This window comes from Endocarpon pusillum (genome assembly GCF_000464535.1).
Source record: "Endocarpon pusillum Z07020 unplaced genomic scaffold C728001, whole genome shotgun sequence".
Taxonomy (NCBI): Eukaryota; Fungi; Ascomycota; class Eurotiomycetes; order Verrucariales; family Verrucariaceae; genus Endocarpon; species Endocarpon pusillum.
Window position 1 is genome coordinate 9209 of NW_006913595.1, and position 16478 is coordinate 25686.

A 16478-nucleotide genomic window follows, 5' to 3' on the forward strand; every position below is an offset into this window, starting at 1 on the left:
TTATCTGCAAACGCTCCATGCACATGATTCACTGATGTTGGCAAACTCGACGCTCCAGAATGACAAGACGGTAATAAAGAGGAGACGTGAAAGGGATTTGACATCGTCTGGGAACTCGACATTGCTATAACACTGCTGTACTTCCTCACTGCTAAGCCAATTAAACGACTTCTTGCCAGAGCCGATTTCGTAGAGCAGAGTCGCGAAAGCGATATCTTCTTCTGCAGGTTTGTTTGCAACTTCGTAACGATGATACCGACAGGAATGACCAGAAGGCATTCCATGGCTTCGAGAACGGTGAAGACAATCCAACGGGGCTCCTAAGGAAGGATTCAGTGATATTAGGGCTAAGACGGAGGACCGGAGGACGACGCACATTCCCAGGACACTTATTGTCATCTTTTCGTTCAAGTATTCGAGTTGGCAAGCATTGGACGGAGATTAGAAGGGATCCGACAATTATTTGAGCACGTCGTAAACTTCAATGTCGGCTCATCCATAAACCCACCGGCAGGTATATTCTTTTCTCCAATACTCAATTGAATTGTTATCTACGGGAAATTCCGTGCTTGAGCGACCTTCGATAGTAGAGTTTATATAAGACTTACTCTGTCGCTGTTCCTGAGGATTTTCCTTCTCGTCTCGAGGTACGACTTCTTCGGTCTGAGCTCGTTTCCGCTTTAGGTCAGGTTTTGGAGTTTTCAATAAGGTCGACGAATCTTGTGGATGCTTTGGCTGGAGTTAACGTGAGTAGCGAGGTAAGAACAGGAACGTAAAAACATACCTCTATACCGGTGGTCTCACTCGAAGGGGATGCCAGGTCGCTTGAAGCGGAACTGTCGTCCTGTTCAACAGAATTCTGACGACTAGAGACGGAAGCCAACACGCGCCTCAACCATTCACTTACAGCGGAATTCTTCCATGATCAGCGAATCAGATAATATGTCATGGCAGTGGAGGAGATTTGCGTACCCGGTTTTCCTCTGGATAGAGGTCTTCGATAGTATACCGACCCTTGCATTGAACGGGCTTTGGGAAAGGCGTTGCCGCCCGCTCGCCCGTCGATTTCGAGGGAGCCGTTTCCGGATTTCCATCAGTGACAATGCCGCCTGTCTCAGTCGAGAGCGAGTGTTTCCTTGTCTTGAGGACAGGCTGTTCTTGTTGATGTCGTTCGGCCTCCGCTTTGAGCCAACTACTTGTGCGAGGCCGTTGGGAAGACGACTCCAAGCTTATAGATTGCTGTTTTGATCCATCAGTATCCGCCACGAAGTGGGTCTGCAAGGCAATCCTACCTCAGACTGACTCGGAAGAGGGGGCATCTTGCTTCTTCGGGTCTTTGCCTGCGCGTGGGCGCCCTCTTGGCATAGGAAGCGATTTAAATGGAATAAGTAAGCTAGCGAAACTCGGCTCGAAGCCTTTATATTTCCATTCAATGATTCAGACCTGGGGTACCCTCCAACGTAATAAAAAGTAACCTCTCTTTGGGTTCAAAAGTAGACATGCGCGTCGGGAATGTTGGCCAACCTTGGGATGTGACGAGCGGCTGAGTGACACCTATTTAGTAGGTCCGCTAACTGTGTCATGTCAACGCGACCTTCGGCCTGGGGCCTCAAATCTACGTATTAATCTCCTAATTCCATGCCGACAGGGCATTCGAGAAGTATCGTCGAGAACAACACCCCAAGATTTGGATCTCACCCCTGAAAGTGGCGCTAGGGGTCTTTTGACGGGTTTCATCCTACCGTTTCTCCCATTTTCGTCCAACGGGACACTATAGCCATGTCTGACGAATAGGGGCTTGTCCGATATTTGCATGGCTGCCATAATGGTCCAGGCATCAAACCATTCTCCCTGACGAAGCCGGCGGAATATACCGCAGGACCACGTCGCCGGTAGGTACTTACTGCGTCCAAGGGAAAAGTTGCATAAAGTTCCTGGACCTCCTCTTCCTACACAAGCTTTTCTTCCTTCAGCGAATCATAAAAGCAGTGGAGAACCGGGGGTCCTTCAGCGTTCCAGCTGTCGGCCTAGGATTTGGAGCAGTCGCATCCGTTTCAAATCAGCTTGAACGTCTTGAATCATGACAGCGAGCTGTTCTACGCTTTTTTTGGTGTACTCCCTGTGCGAGAATATACGTCACTCAGTTGAAAAGTACCCTAAGATCTTGAGACTCACCAGATCTTTGAGCTGAACACGATGCCCACCGGCTCAACGACGCGCCGGCTCAAACGACGCGCCGGCTCAAACAACACGCCGGTTCAAACAACGCGCTCATGAACAGATTGCACAATCAATCTTCTTTCCTCCTTCTCTCTCTTCTTGAACGCTCAAAGCACTTATGCTGCACAGTAATTGCAGTCCCGAAGCAAAGCGTAGAGAGACGAGGAGGAAATACGCCCTCAAGTTCCCCAAGAGGGTACAAAGTACTCAGCGAAACAACTATGAGCGCACAAGAGAACATAGAAATGACTTGCGCCGACAACGAAGAGAGAACGCACGTCGCAAGAAGGATGCTGCCTCCCTGGATGATGGATGGGTACCCACATCGGGTGCAGATAACCGAAGGACGCGACCCGCAAACACTTCAGACTCAAATTGCCAAAGTCACTCCTATACCAGAGTAAACCACCTTTCAAATCCACAACTACAGCCACCTGTGTTTCTTTTCGTCCCATTGGACAAAATACGTGAAATCTGGGGGCACAAAAGTCTAGTTATTCCGGCCACGGGAGACCATGCCAATAAGTACTTACCATGTTTTGACATCAGTTACATAGAAGATCTCGCGAAGCGCTTTGGAGATGGATTTGCCGCTCCACGGGCGAAGCCCGTGCTGCACCAGGGTGTGTTTCTGATGGAGGTGATGAAAATTTTCTACAGCCGAGAGGTCCTTTACATGAATGTGGACCAGCTTACCGCCACTTTTCGTCAACACGGTGCTCGGCACGTTCTGCTCGGCTCGCGTCCACTCGTGGTATTTCTATACCAGACAACATACGGTTTCAATTGGACGTGGCTTGATCAGCTGTTCAACGAGCTGATAGTCCTGCTCCATGATAGACCTCTTCGGACTTATCCGCATCGGACCGAACTTGTCTGGGAGGCCCGAATCCCAAGGCGGACACGGTGTGGGTGAGTCCGTTGCTGTTGGCGCGGGATACGCTCTATCGAGCCTGGGTGAGGCTCTTTATAGCGATTTTTGTGCTGAGTCCTCCAAATGGTTCCGGTCTGTAATCAATGGTTCTGTTCCATTCAAGGCGTCAGGGGCTGAGCTTAACGTGGTTGAAGCCCTTCCCCCGGTGGAAGAGTCAGAATCCAAGCGATTTCCATTCAAATTTACCCACCACCATGGTCCTCCATTATAATTTTTAGGCGCATTGATCTAGAGGAGATAACGGTTGAGGGGTGTTGGTTGTTACAGCGTTGTATTATGGGCCCATGGCTAAAGAGTACTCCCTACTTTTTGATCCGTTCATGGAGGAATGGTTTGTTTTACTATAGACCTCCTTATTGTGCCTGGAGGTCTACCAAAGTCTTCACAACACAAGTTTCGCCGAAGGCAATCCAGAAGCCTATGGATTTTCTCTATCGCGGGTAGGTATTCGGGGCAAGGGTGCAGGGAAGGGCTAAATATCAGAGCCATTTCAACACCACGTTTTCTATACTCATTCCCGATTAGGAAGTAGTAGCATACTCATTTTACGTGTCTTCTACTATGGCATTCTATCTCTGACCAATAAGAACGAATAGTCGAATTACTAGCAATTTTGGTGGGGTAAATCCCGCCCCAAGAAACAAACGCCGAATGTACCGTTCTGAATGTACCGCCCCGGAGACATTCCGACCGATCATGGGCGCATCGGGCAAAGTGGCAGTGCTAACGGCTAGGCATGGAAGGCTTTCCCAATGTTGAAGCAGCCTTAATCTCAGGAGTGCTTCAATCCTCTCGTTCCAATTTAATGTCCAACCCGACAAGTCCCAAAGATTGCTGAAACGGGCATGCTTACCTATACCTACAACAATTCCCGACGTGCTTTGTAAGGAGGATGGATCCTCTCTCGGTCGTGGCCGCTATTGCAGGCATTCTTGGGAGACTAGATCCTCAAACACAGGAGCAACTGAGAGATAAACTACTGAAGATGGGGCATCGCACGTATTTATGGCTCTATTTGGCCATCGAAGGCATCCATGAGACTTACCGGAACAGCCCCCGACCTCAAGAAGCGTCAATTGAGTCACTCCCCTCAACTGTGGAAGACGCATACGTGAAAATTCTAAGTCGAACTGAGAATTGCGCAAACTGACCAGAAATATAACCCATGGCAAGCTGAACTTACGTTCCAAGATGCGCAGTACTGTACAAATATTTTATCTGCAGGCTACGAATGCACCAGCGCCAGCGCCAGCACCAGCAATGGCGCATTGATTATTGGCTGTTTCCAGTCGCTGTTCCTTCTGTCCAAAAGTTCTCTTAAAGACCAGAAAAGAGACTTATTAAAGAGGCTCCCGGTCCGATGTAGCCAGTGTCAAAGCGAATGACTGTGCCGTTTGCCACTAACGCTCAACACCACAAAGCGGGCCACCCCACAAAGCGGGCCAATTTCGGGTCACCCACAACAACAAATTCTACTGCATTAGAGCTGCTATACTCATACGAATAGGACTAATTTCGATGGAATAGCTTCTATAGACCTATTCTAATGTAACAGTACGTAGAATTCGCTTTTCTCCGCCCTCCTTGCGTACGAAATGGACCTTTTTGGGCGTTAGAGCAGCCCTGACCTGTTCAAGATTCCACGACCGCTGTGCTGCCTCTTTTTGTATCCTTTTTGAGCGTTTCGTAAGCTCTTGCTTCAAAGCTAATTGGCGTAGCTCTCTGAGCTGCGTTCGAAGCAATTGAGCGCCAGTATGCTCTTGAATAGCACTACGGCCAAGCTTTCGTACAGCGCGTCTTGTTCGAGGTGTTGTTTTGGCCTCAATTTGACGAATTAGCGCGCGTAAATCGTCACTCTGCTTTGGAGTGCTATAGAGGCCATCTGACACAGCTGAGGGTTAGTACTCAGGCGTAGTACGTCCAAAATTTCGAATTTTAGGGTTATTAAGTAGTTTTTGCTTATTTAGAGGCCAAATTCCGGTATGATGCCATCCAGCACGAATATTTCGCTTAGTAAATGCAGTTTGGCGTGCTTCAATATAGAGCTTAGTAAATATTCTGCGGTTAAATATTGCAAGGCCTGTTGGTGTAAATCTTTGTACTAATTGACTATATGTAGCTTTGAGAGGCGAAAACGGTCCTAAATCGAGTGGCTGAAGCTTATAAGAGGCGTGAGCTGGTAGATAGAGTGGATGGATATCATTTTGAAGGCAGAGATACTAAAATAGGCCTGTAGAATGACTGTTATAGCCATCAAGAATCAGGATAGAATGCTTTCCTATAGGCCTCTGTGGAATGAATATCCGCCTTAGCCAATCAATACCAAGCTCATTATCAGTCCATCCCTTAGGAGAGAAGGCCCAAATAATGTCAGGTAGCTCATTAATAGCAGGGAACATATGTAGCTCTGGTGTCTTGCCACAAAAGATAAGATAGGGCTTTAGAGCGCGGTGGTATGAGATACACTCAATAATTGTGACCCATTGCGTATTATCTGCCTGCGGCCCCCCACCCGCCCCCCCTCTGCCGCCCCCCCCCACAAAATTGCTTGTTGTTTGACCCATTTGAAAGCCTGTTTCATCCATATTCCAGATATCCTCTATTTCGACATTATACTGACTCCGGAGCTGTTCGAATTCAGAGAAGAAGCGCTCTATAACTGTAGGATCAAGCGCAGAAAGGCGCTTGATATCCATAGCTCGAGATCTGCTTGTTCTAAGCTCTGAATGGCGAGAAATGAAGCGAGATACATAGTTCTTGCCCAGGGGTCGCGAATCGCCTCGATTCCGCAGGATTTCGTACACAAAAGAGCGAATTCTCGGGTAATCTGGGCATAGATTCTGCCGCTGTAGATCTCGAATCCACTGAATTAGAGTTCTTTCTTCTTCTAAAGATAGGCGTTGAGTCCTGCGATTGGCCTGCGTACGCGGGTTGCGGCCTCTGCGTCGGTAGGCCACCGTCGTTTTTGGAACCCTGTATTTGGCAGCTACCTTGCGAATTGACTTCTCAGAACCTATGTCTAGGTCATTTAAGGCCTGCTGAATCAATTGCTCTTGGTTTGAGGCCATTTGGACGTAAATTGGTGGAGTAATAAGCGTTCAAAATTTGAGTGTGGTTTTTTGTGGGTGACCTGAAACTGGCCCGCTTTGTGGGGTGTCCCGCTTTGTGGTGTTGGGCGTTAAGTGATGTAGCATTTGCTGACCGCTCAATTCATACTGACCACTGGGCAGCTCCATTGTATAGTTCAGAATATCCGTGATTCAAATATCACAGATGGATTTAGTAGCACTAAGTATCTGGAACATACTAGAAATACCTGATGGCAACATTCCAGTGATATATATACATCAGCTCCCCCAGACCCCTTTTCCGTCAAAGTTATTATATTACATATATGAAATGTAACAGCAGCGAAGCATTATTCTTGCATGCCCTTCCTAAGCAGCTTCACCACCGCCTCGTGCCTGTTCCTTGCAGCCCACCATAGCGCCGTCTGACCATACCTGTCTGTGGAGTTGAGGTCGATCCCGTCCTTCTCAAGCAGCAGCTTCACCACTGCCTCGTGCCTGTTCCTTGCAGCCCACCATAGCGCCGTCCGACGATCACTATCTGTGGAGTTGATGTCGACCCCATCCTTCTCAAGCAGCAGCTTCACCACCGCCTCATGCCCGTTCCCTGCAGCCCACGACAGCGCCGTCCGACCATCACTATCTGTGGAGTTGAGTCGACCCCGTCCTTCTCAAGCAGCAGCTTTACCACCGTCTTATGCCCGTTCCTTGCAGCCCACGATAGTGCCGTCTGACCATCACTAGCTGTGGAGTTGAGGTCAACCCCGTCCTTCTCAAGCAGCAGCTTCACCACCGCCTCGTGCCCGTCCCCTGCAGCCCACCACAGCGCCGTCCGACCGTACCTGTCTGTAGGGTTGAGGTCGACCCCGTCCTTCTCAAGCAGCAGCTTCACCACCGCCTCGTGCCCGTCCCCTGCAGCCCACCACAGCGCCGTCCGACCGTACCTGTCTGTAGGGTTGAGGTCGACCCCGTCCTTCTCAAGCAGCAGCTTCACCACCGCCTCGTGTCCGTTCCCTGCAGCCCACCATAGCGCCGTTCGACCGTAGCTATCCTTCAAATCCAGACTCTGCCCGCGTCTAATGAGAGTATTTGCTGCTTCATGTACTCCAAAGTATGCCGCCAAGTGCAGTCCTGTCATTTGCCTTGGAACACCTTGGCTGTAGTTTGGAAACCAGCTCTTGATGGCTAATAGTGCTTGGCTTGCAGCCTCGGTCTTAGGTTTGTTCTCAAGAAAGCTTGTGACTTGCTGGCATAAGGTCGAAGCCTTGCGAGCATGATGTCCCCAGTTGTGCGCAACGTAGTCGTACAGCTGATATAACCGGAGCCGCTCCTCAAACTCGGCATCGCTTTGACAAAATCCGCTTTCAAAGGCATGAAATGAGAGGTAGGTAGCGCAGACTTTCGTGATATCAGTCTCTGCATCTGGAAACCAACGTTCTCGCGTCGACTTGAAGTATTCTTGCGTCGTGTAATGGACTAAGCGGATGATTCCACTTTCTTCGTCAACTGTAACCAACCCAGCACACACAGATACCACGTCTTCAATCCGTGGTAGGTTCTCTTCGTCAAGTTTGTCCCCCCCCAACCTCCACTGCAAGCGCGTGCTGAAGTTCCGACGTAATAAGAGGCCTCTTTGCGCAGGTGATCCAAGACAGAGCCTGCTTGGCAAGGTCCTTTAAGCCTAGCTTCTGTCCACCCACCCTCTCCATGGTTTGCTTGTACGCCTGGTCTAGGATTCGAACCTTCTCTTCCTCTCCTAATCCTTGGCTTTTAGTCTGGAAGTCTTTCAATGCATTTCTGATAGCCTTCGGTGTGGTCTTGTCGTCAAGTGAACCAAGATAAATCTGCGCCAAAAGAAACCTGTAGGATAGTCAGCATATATTCGTCTCTTATATTAACTGGTAACCCACATTCCATCTACTGCTTCTGAGATTCCTGTCTTAATCTCTTCTTGCAACTGGTGATTCTGCTGGACGAAAGGTAGTAGTTGTTGCATATGGCCTCCTAAGTATCTCTTTACGTCGTCTTTAGTTGCACGAATCTCTAGCCACGTGCTACTTTTGAACACTTCAGTGATATCTAGGATAAATCTTGACGTTGCAAAGAGATTCGCTCCGGTTTTGGCTTGGAGGGTAAAAATTTCTGATAGGAATTTCGCTCGGCAGCCGTCAGATGCTTGACATTCATCGAGCGCATCGACGATGATGAAGACTCTCGAATACATGGCGGCTACAAATTGGAGAGCTCTCAAGAGCTCGTTAGTTGATGGTCTCGTCGTTGTTTTTCTGTGCTGGTCATAGAGAGCTTTCACACTCTCTAGTAAGGATGGCTGTTCTTGACTAAGCTGTTTCAGCAGACTTGATAGCAAATTGTCGACATTTTGATTGTCGGCCTTTGGCTTGTAATTGAAATAGATGTACGCAATCCCAACGTTCGCATCGTTCTTGAATCTTGTGGTAAGGTGGTCGATGACAATAGCTGTGAGAATTGTCTTCCCTACTCCTGGAATACCTGGACAGAACAACGTCTGCTTGTCTGTGTTTTGCCAAGTCTGGTATTTAGCATCGTCTAAAAGCCATTGGCCAGTTCCTGGCTCTCGCCTCTTGAGGAAGTCACTATGTTGAGGACCGTATTCCACTGTTGTAAGCCAATCTAGAATACCCTGACGGTCTTGGTCATCTTGCCGAACTTTCACAGAATGGATATCTTTCTCTGCTGTTTCAGAGATATGGCTATGCATAATTAACTAACCATCAATCTATTTAAATATTAGATACTAATACGCACCGCTTTATCTCATCAATCGGCATATGAAAGAAAAGCTGTCTGGCATATGCAGCCGCCGTTGCGGCCGCATATCCGTGCCATTGGTCGTTCTTGTGCGAATCGCAGTAGTCCGAGATTCCGCGGATCACCATGCAAGGGAAGTCGGCCAGAGCACCGGCCGCCTCCATCTCAAAACACAGCAATCCGTACTCCTTCGCCAGTTGATCCCTTAATACAGCATCCTTAACCACCAGTTCCCCAGATGCGATCGTGCCTCTGTGGACCACGATATACGGTTCGTCATCCTCGTCATCAGTCGGTCGCTGGACCCGTTGCGAAGGGTCGCATCCACATTCGTCGAAAGGCACTCCAGGTTTCAGGTGAACGTAATCCGGTTTATATAAATGATCTTGCGCCGCGCCCGGATATTTGTACTTTCGAAGTCCTCGAATGCTTACGTCAATCGTCTTAATATTGTCTTCAATGGGGTCTTTACGTGACCTAGCACGCTTCGCTGCGAGATCCTGCGCAGCGTTAAGGAGTACTGCTGGCGGTGGTGCGAGAGCACCTGTCCGCTCGAACTGGCCAGCCTTGGCTTTCCCATGATCGTATTGTACTGCGCCAGAATGTTCACCTGCTGGTTTGCTGACCACCACGTCCCCAAGCCGGATTATTCCGATGTCAGTCTTCACAGGCACACCGCCTCCAATGCCAACCAACAGGCCAAACCTGAGATTGGGGAATGTCATCCTCATCTGTGTGACGACCGTGGCCGCGGGGTTGTTGCCTGGTTGATGGAGTCCAGCGATAACAACATTATGCCCAGCGATGCTCCCAAGATTGTATACGTTGTGATCAGATGGAAACTGTGGCAGGCGCTCATGTTCCTCGTCCAGCATCTCCAACGCAGCGATCTGCTCCACTTCTAATGGGCAGATCCATCCCACTGTGTACTCATCGTGAGCCAATTTCTTCGACATCGTAGAAAGGGTCAGTCCTGATATGGTCGATCGGGCATACTCTGTATTCGTTCAAAGTACAATGCCGAGAGGAGATGCAGAAGGGCTATTTGAACCGATTCCTGGCGATTTCCAAATTAATTTCAAAGATCCATAATCATATATTGTCACCAGGTCAGCGCCATCCAAGCATGAGGCACCAGACGACCAATGGACCACGAGGAGATCTGTCGAGGAATCGGCAGCGAAGCTGAGATACCAGTGTCGTCTGCTAGTCAGCGCCGCATGCAGGATATCCCTTGTGACCCCGATTAACCCCTGTCAGCAGTATGTGAAATTTAGTAGTAGTTGGTAGTCGAAAGCTGGATAGCTTTCGACTTTGTGCCTTTTGGCCCGCGGATGGCGCAGCGGTAAAACCAACAACCGCAGCTCTGTTCACTATTGTGGTGGGATAGCCCACGCACGCACGTGCACACTCTCGCTTAGTCCTAGATAGCTTATGTCGAGCTTTGTACCCAAATTGGTGCTCACTCTGTTGCGTAACCTTGAGAGAATCTAGGATTTTCTCAGGGGTATCTATCTACTCTGCAGGTCACGTGGAAGCTCTGATGCCGTGTGTAGTGCATTACCATAGGATCCACCTTGAGCATTCACCTCTGCGCCCTTGGCAAGCAACATCTCCACCACCTTCTCATGACCTCGCTCTGATGCCGCGTATAGTGCCTTGCCAAAGTATCTACCTTGAGCATTCACCTCTGCGCCCTTGGCAAGCAACATCTCCACCACCTTCTCATGACCTCGCTCTGATGCCGCGTATAGTGCCTTGCCAAAGTATCTACCTTGAGCATTCACCTCTGCCCCCTAAGCCAGTAACATCTCCACCACCTTCTCGTGACCTCGCGATGATGCTGCCTGTAGTGCATTGCCGAAGCGTTCAAGGATTTCTCGGCAAACGCTGCTTGCAAAGAGCACTCAGCTCAGAGAAGGGTGGTAAGAGGGGCCGCGAATCAGCCATAAAGAATGCCGATATTAAAATAATGTGCTTCAGTTACGTGTGCTGCTGACAATAAGGTCAATGAAGAGGGATGGAGAGAAATACCTGAAGGTTGGTTAGTCCTCTTAGCTGAGGCTTGAAAAGCGACGTGTCGCCTCCCAAGACGGGCCTCCGGGCTCAGCTCCAGCCTGCCTCGGCCAGCCTTGTGACGGCGAGGAGATATACACCTGCTATTTCGCTTCTCCTCTGCGACTTCAAGGAAATTAACGATTGGGCCTGGACTCCCGCAGCAAATGCATCTTTTGGTTACAGGGCATGGCGGGTAACGGCAAGTCTACGATCAATCAGCAGACACGACTGGAAGTCTTCACCGCTGGCCTTAGTTTTTCACGGACTGGATCGACAATCAATGGGTAATTGGTGAATATGCGTCCATCACTCAAGCGAACGAAATGGCACGGATTGCAGACCACACTCCGGTGCGGCTGGCCCAGACCGACTACGAATGGCAGTTCTCCAGGATGGGCGTTGGGTGGTAGTGAAATGTGGGCAGAATTTGGGTAGGATCTACGCGAAACTCGGTTCCAACTTACCATACTTCATGCTCTAATACTAGCGAATGAATGCAAAGCCACCTTTCAGAATTTCCACGTAGCCTGAACATTTCTGTGGTACCCAATCCCCATCCAAAAAATTCAACCAGTGTCTGTACCTTTGTAACTCCCTGACCGGTTTACCTCCGGGTGCCGGTACTCTTCATTGTAATCATATCAAGGCATGTCCCTTCGTAGACCACTAGTGATTGACTACCCCTGCTGTTGCCCGACCCCTTGGCTCAGCGGCAGAGCGGTCATGGTCAGAACGAATCACACAGATTCCTAACAATTATAGTTAAGGAGAAGCTGATGATACAAGATCTTATATTGATATTACTGATGTTTTCAAATAAGAGAGGTACTGGTTAAGAGATTAATGAAGAGATAAGATATTGAGGACAGGGTATTAATCGGAGCGTTGTTATACAAATTGTCAGCCACTACTACGTCCAGTAGAGCGGACTATATATATATATATATTTTCGTCGACAGCCAGGCTAACAGTTGGATCAACGGGTGGAGAAAGCGTCGAATAAGAGAGCACAAAGATCGGAGGGGAAGATCACTTGGAGGCGGGAAGCACGGTCAACCTAAATGTTGTCTTCGCAGTTTATGCAGAGTGTTATCTATCCCTGGTTGCAGCGTATTTCTTCAAGAGAAATACTCGTGAAGGGCTATGGCGTAGGAGCTGCACAGCTGAGTGTGTGGGGGCCCAAGGGTGGAGAGTGAGAAGAAGTCCGCTGCGTACCACCTTGTGATCTCATTGACAAAGAATCTTTCATCGTTTGATATGGCGACGTCGAGCCGTACACCAACTTCCAAAGACTCGAAATTTTCTTCCCAGTCGTGCCGATCTCGTAGAGAGGACATGATGTACAGTACTAGGTCAAAAGTCTCCGTGCACACGAATTTTACCACCCCCCCTAACTGTTCTCTACTTTATACATTTTACTACTACACACTGAACTCTGATCGGAATTTTATGAAAAATAGCTCAAAATGACCGTTAATGTCTAGCGATTATAATCGTACTAATTTCCTAATTAGGTCTCTTGATTTAGTATCTGGTGTGCCATCCTTTTGCCCGCAGTACGGCATTCACCCGGTTATCCATTGACTTGATTAGGGAGTCGATTTTATCCTGCGGAATAGCCTCCCATGCTTCTACGATTACTCGAGCCAATTCATCGTACGCTGCTTGCGAATCCCCTAGATCCTTAAGATGTGGATACTGCTGATTAATCCACTGCTTCATCCAAGCCCAGACGTGTTCAATTGGGTTCAAATCTGGGGAATAAGGTGCCCAATTAAGTACTGGTATACCTCGATCTTCGAACCATTGCGTAACTTTTTTGGCTGTATGAATTGGGGCATTATCTTGCATAAACGTCATACCAGGTTGCTAGCATCTCTCGATAGTTTGGTCAAGTACATCAATATAGGAATTGGCTAAGTATCCATTGTGTTACGCTTGCTTATCACGAGTCATAATAACCAAATCAGAACGTCCTCTAATCCAAATAGCACCTCATACCATGATACTTATATCATGGCCCTTTTTGTATACAATTTAATACCTATTGATATTAAAGATTAATCACTTCTAGTATTAATTCTAGTCTTTTTTTGCATTGCTATTTGCGGAGATGATAAGGAAGTAGAATTCGCTTGATAGTACTGTCGGAGAGTTGAATCTGTAGATCTTGACGCATTTGTGCATAAGTTGATTTGGGATAGGAACGAGCATATCGTACAATGGCTCTTTTATCTCTTTCGGACGTTATAGAGGGTCTGCCCGCACGCGAGATCGATTTGTGGAGGTTGCGTTGTTCAGATAGTTCGTAGGTATATTGGACGGTTGAGGGCGCGAAATTGAGTATGCGACCAATTTCAGCGAATCTCACTCCACATTTGGCTGCGCCTACTATCTCTGCGCGCTCAATAGGCGTTAACTCATGATGAAGAGGCCTATTACCACTGATTTCGCGTAGTGGCCTTCGTGGGGGCATAATTCGTTGATAGAATGGGTGGGTTGTGGGTGCAAAACGCGAAAAAACGCGAAAAACGCGAAATCAACGGAGACTTTTGACCGGGTACTGTACAATGCGAACTCGTGGAGGTCCTGGTAGGACAATTTTGACTTTATCCAATAGAGATCTGTGGCCGTCGCGTTTAAAGCAATAATGTCATCATCTTTGTTCCAGTTTGTCCTGATGGTGTGAATAACCCTGGCCCTCCGACCGCGGAGCGCATGGCCGCACCTTTCACACACTAGGAACACGCGAAATTCGCCGATAGAATCGAAGGAATCCACGAACTCTTGATGAAAATACACAACCGTGCCGATGGCTTGCTGCTTGGTAGCTGGCAACCCTCCCAGGGCTTGACAACGGAGCTGTTTGGTGCGGCAATTGATAATCCTTACGTTCCGACTGCCACAGCTATTACTGCGCTTTTGCGTGGTTCTCGAATGCCCAACGAGAACACAAGGCCCGCACCCCGAGCACGTCCTTGGTCGATATTGAAATCTCTCTTATTTTGCAAGCTGGGCAATGTCGTCCAAAACCTGAATATCTCCGAGTCTTCGGGCCTCCCAGACAAATCCGGTCCGATGCGGATAAGTCCGAAGAGGTCTATCATGGAGCAGGACTATCAGCTCGTTAAACAGCTGATCAAGCCACGTCCAATTGAAACCGTATGTTGTCTATACCTGTCCTTTTTGGCCCAGGTGGGTAAGGTGTACGGAGCACCCCCTGTGAGTACTCTTTTATGCGCTAAGAAGCTTATGACGGGAGGCTGACTGTCGCAAGCGTGTATACAATGCAATAATACTCGTTGGCTACGCCGTCATTATCGGCTTGACATGGCCTTTTTCGCTCGTGTAAGTTCCACCGTCGGTTCTGCATATATGTCCGACTGAAAACAATCATTGACTCTCTGGATAGCACAGGAACACTTTCTTTAACGAATGGTGGCCCTGCCGGGGCGATCTGGATGTACTTGATTGTCTGCTTCGGCATGTTCAGTGTTGTGCTCTCCATGGCAGAGATGGCCTCTATGTATGTGCTCCAAGTGAATCATGTCTAAACAAGCACTGATCCAGTCTCAGTGAACCCACGACCGGTGGTCAATACCATTGGGTGTCAGTTTTTGCGCCTCAAACACATAAGAAACTTGCCAGTTATCTTATTGGTGAGTAGATCTTCTGCCGAAATTTCTCAGATCATTGTATATTGACTTTACATCCTTTAGGTTGGATGCAGGGCATTGGATGGGCGGCTTTCGGGGCTGGAGCTAGCTCTATCGCTGCTTCAGCAATTCTAGGCTTGGCTGTTGTAGCCTCGGACTCATACATTCCAGAGACATGGCACGTCACTCTAATTACCATTCTCATCTGTACCTGCGCTATTATCTTCAACATTTTTCTGGCTAAACGACTGCCTGGTATCGAAGCTGCAGTGTTCATACTCTACATCTTGGCCTTTGTCGCAGATTTCATCATCTTGTTAGCAATGGGCCCACGATCCGGCGCAAAGTGGATATTCGCACATTTTGAAGACAATGCGGCTTGGGGTAGTATAGGCACTGCGTGCTTTGTGGGAATCAGTGGACCCGTCATCACGCTGATAGGGTCTGACTCGGCAGTTCATCTTGCCGAGGAATTGAAGGGTGCATCGCGAAAGCTACCAAAGGCTATGCTAACAACCGCTATCATTAATTATCTTCTAGGTTTCTAAATGCTGATTGCGTTCATGACTGTTGTAGGGGATGATGTTAAGTCTATCCTTGCCACCAGCACTGGTCAGCCGTACATTCAGGTCGTCTGGAACGCTACGCAGTCTCGGACCGCAACAACAGTCCTGGTCGCCTTTATCATTCTCTTTTTCATATTTTCCGGCATTAATCAGAACGTTACGTCATCACGCCAGATTTGGGCGTTCGCTCGTGATGGAGAATTGCCTTTCTCTGGCTGGCTAAGCTACGTAAAGTCCCTCCACCTCCCAAATTTGATAACGCCGAGACTGATGTAGAAAAAGGTATCACCGACTAGGAATATTCCGATACGCGCTGTCCTCCTGTCGTGGTTCATCGCCTGTCTGCTTGCGCTTATCCCTCTTGGATCGACTGCCGCTTTCATCAATATTCAAACCATTGGTAATTCCGGACTGCTGGTCTCGTACTTGATCTGCATTGGCTACCGGCTTAACCACCGCATTAGAATTAGTCTGTACGGTAATCTTGACAAGCCACCCTCGTTTTGTCTTGGCGAAAGTTGTGGGAATATCATAAACACCGTCGCGATTGTTTTCCTCACATGCTGCTTGATCTCGGGCATGTTCCCCGTTGCGCCGAATCCAACGGTTGAATCGATGAATTGGAGTTCTCTGGCGCTGGGGGCTACGCTGTTCATTGCTTTGATCTCCTACATATGGCTGAGGAAGACTTACCTTGGGGCTGGTGTTGGTAGACCCATTGAGCTTGTTGACAATGGAGTGAAGAAGGTAAAGACCCTTGATCGACGATCCTAGGCCTCTTGCTTAGGTATTTCACTCGAGGTTGCATGGGGTCGCCTGTTATTAATGTTTTTGCGGCCAAAGCCAAATCATTGGTCACTGCGCTGCATCTAGGTGCTCACGTCTGGCTGACGTCGGCTGCTACAACCTTCTTTGAACCCATCAGTTTTGGAGATCGCACGTTTACTAACGGTGGGTCTGACGTAGACGATCTAGTAGACACGGTAGAAGCAGAGCTACTCTATTTTCTATCATTATAGTATATTGCCTAACTAAATATTCAAAGTATCTACGTTAATTACGCTATCGAGTTGCTTCTTAGCAAGACCTTCCATTTGACCCTTTAAGACCCACCCGGTAGCGGCTTGATAATGTCTGCTAATTAGATGTAGCGTAGTAACAAATGTTTTCGCGGCCAAAGCCAAAA

The 16478-nt window shown here is 48.4% G+C and overlaps 4 protein-coding genes across 4 annotated transcripts; 2 read left to right on the forward strand and 2 right to left on the reverse strand.

Annotated features, from left to right (window-relative positions):
• EPUS_09272 (uncharacterized protein) lies at positions 1 to 1319 on the reverse strand (the record flags this gene model as incomplete). The annotated part of the gene is made up of 5 exons (XM_007788926.1): positions 1 to 320; positions 609 to 735; positions 785 to 916; positions 973 to 1239; positions 1293 to 1319. The coding sequence occupies 5 exons, from the start codon at positions 1317 to 1319 to the stop codon at positions 1 to 3; spliced, it is 873 nt and encodes a 290-aa protein (XP_007787116.1).
• A 1122-nt stretch (positions 1320 to 2441) lies between these two features.
• On the forward strand, positions 2442 to 3365 carry EPUS_09273 (uncharacterized protein; the record flags this gene model as incomplete). The annotated part of the gene is made up of 3 exons (XM_007788927.1): positions 2442 to 2620; positions 2770 to 2999; positions 3061 to 3365. 3 exons carry the CDS (start codon positions 2442 to 2444, stop codon positions 3363 to 3365), a joined length of 714 nt encoding a protein of 237 aa, XP_007787117.1.
• A 3207-nt stretch (positions 3366 to 6572) lies between these two features.
• Positions 6573 to 9968, reverse strand: EPUS_09274 (uncharacterized protein; the record flags this gene model as incomplete). Its single annotated transcript, XM_007788928.1, has 5 exons — positions 6573 to 6865; positions 6958 to 7813; positions 7923 to 8082; positions 8133 to 8954; positions 9010 to 9968. The coding sequence occupies 5 exons, from the start codon at positions 9966 to 9968 to the stop codon at positions 6573 to 6575; spliced, it is 3090 nt and encodes a 1029-aa protein (XP_007787118.1).
• Positions 9969 to 13860: 3892 nt separating this feature from the next.
• On the forward strand, positions 13861 to 16066 carry EPUS_09275 (uncharacterized protein; the record flags this gene model as incomplete). Its single annotated transcript, XM_007788929.1, has 7 exons — positions 13861 to 14232; positions 14348 to 14418; positions 14483 to 14596; positions 14647 to 14729; positions 14790 to 15206; positions 15303 to 15520; positions 15575 to 16066. The coding sequence occupies 7 exons, from the start codon at positions 13861 to 13863 to the stop codon at positions 16064 to 16066; spliced, it is 1767 nt and encodes a 588-aa protein (XP_007787119.1).
• Between the last annotated feature and the right edge of the window lie 412 nt (positions 16067 to 16478).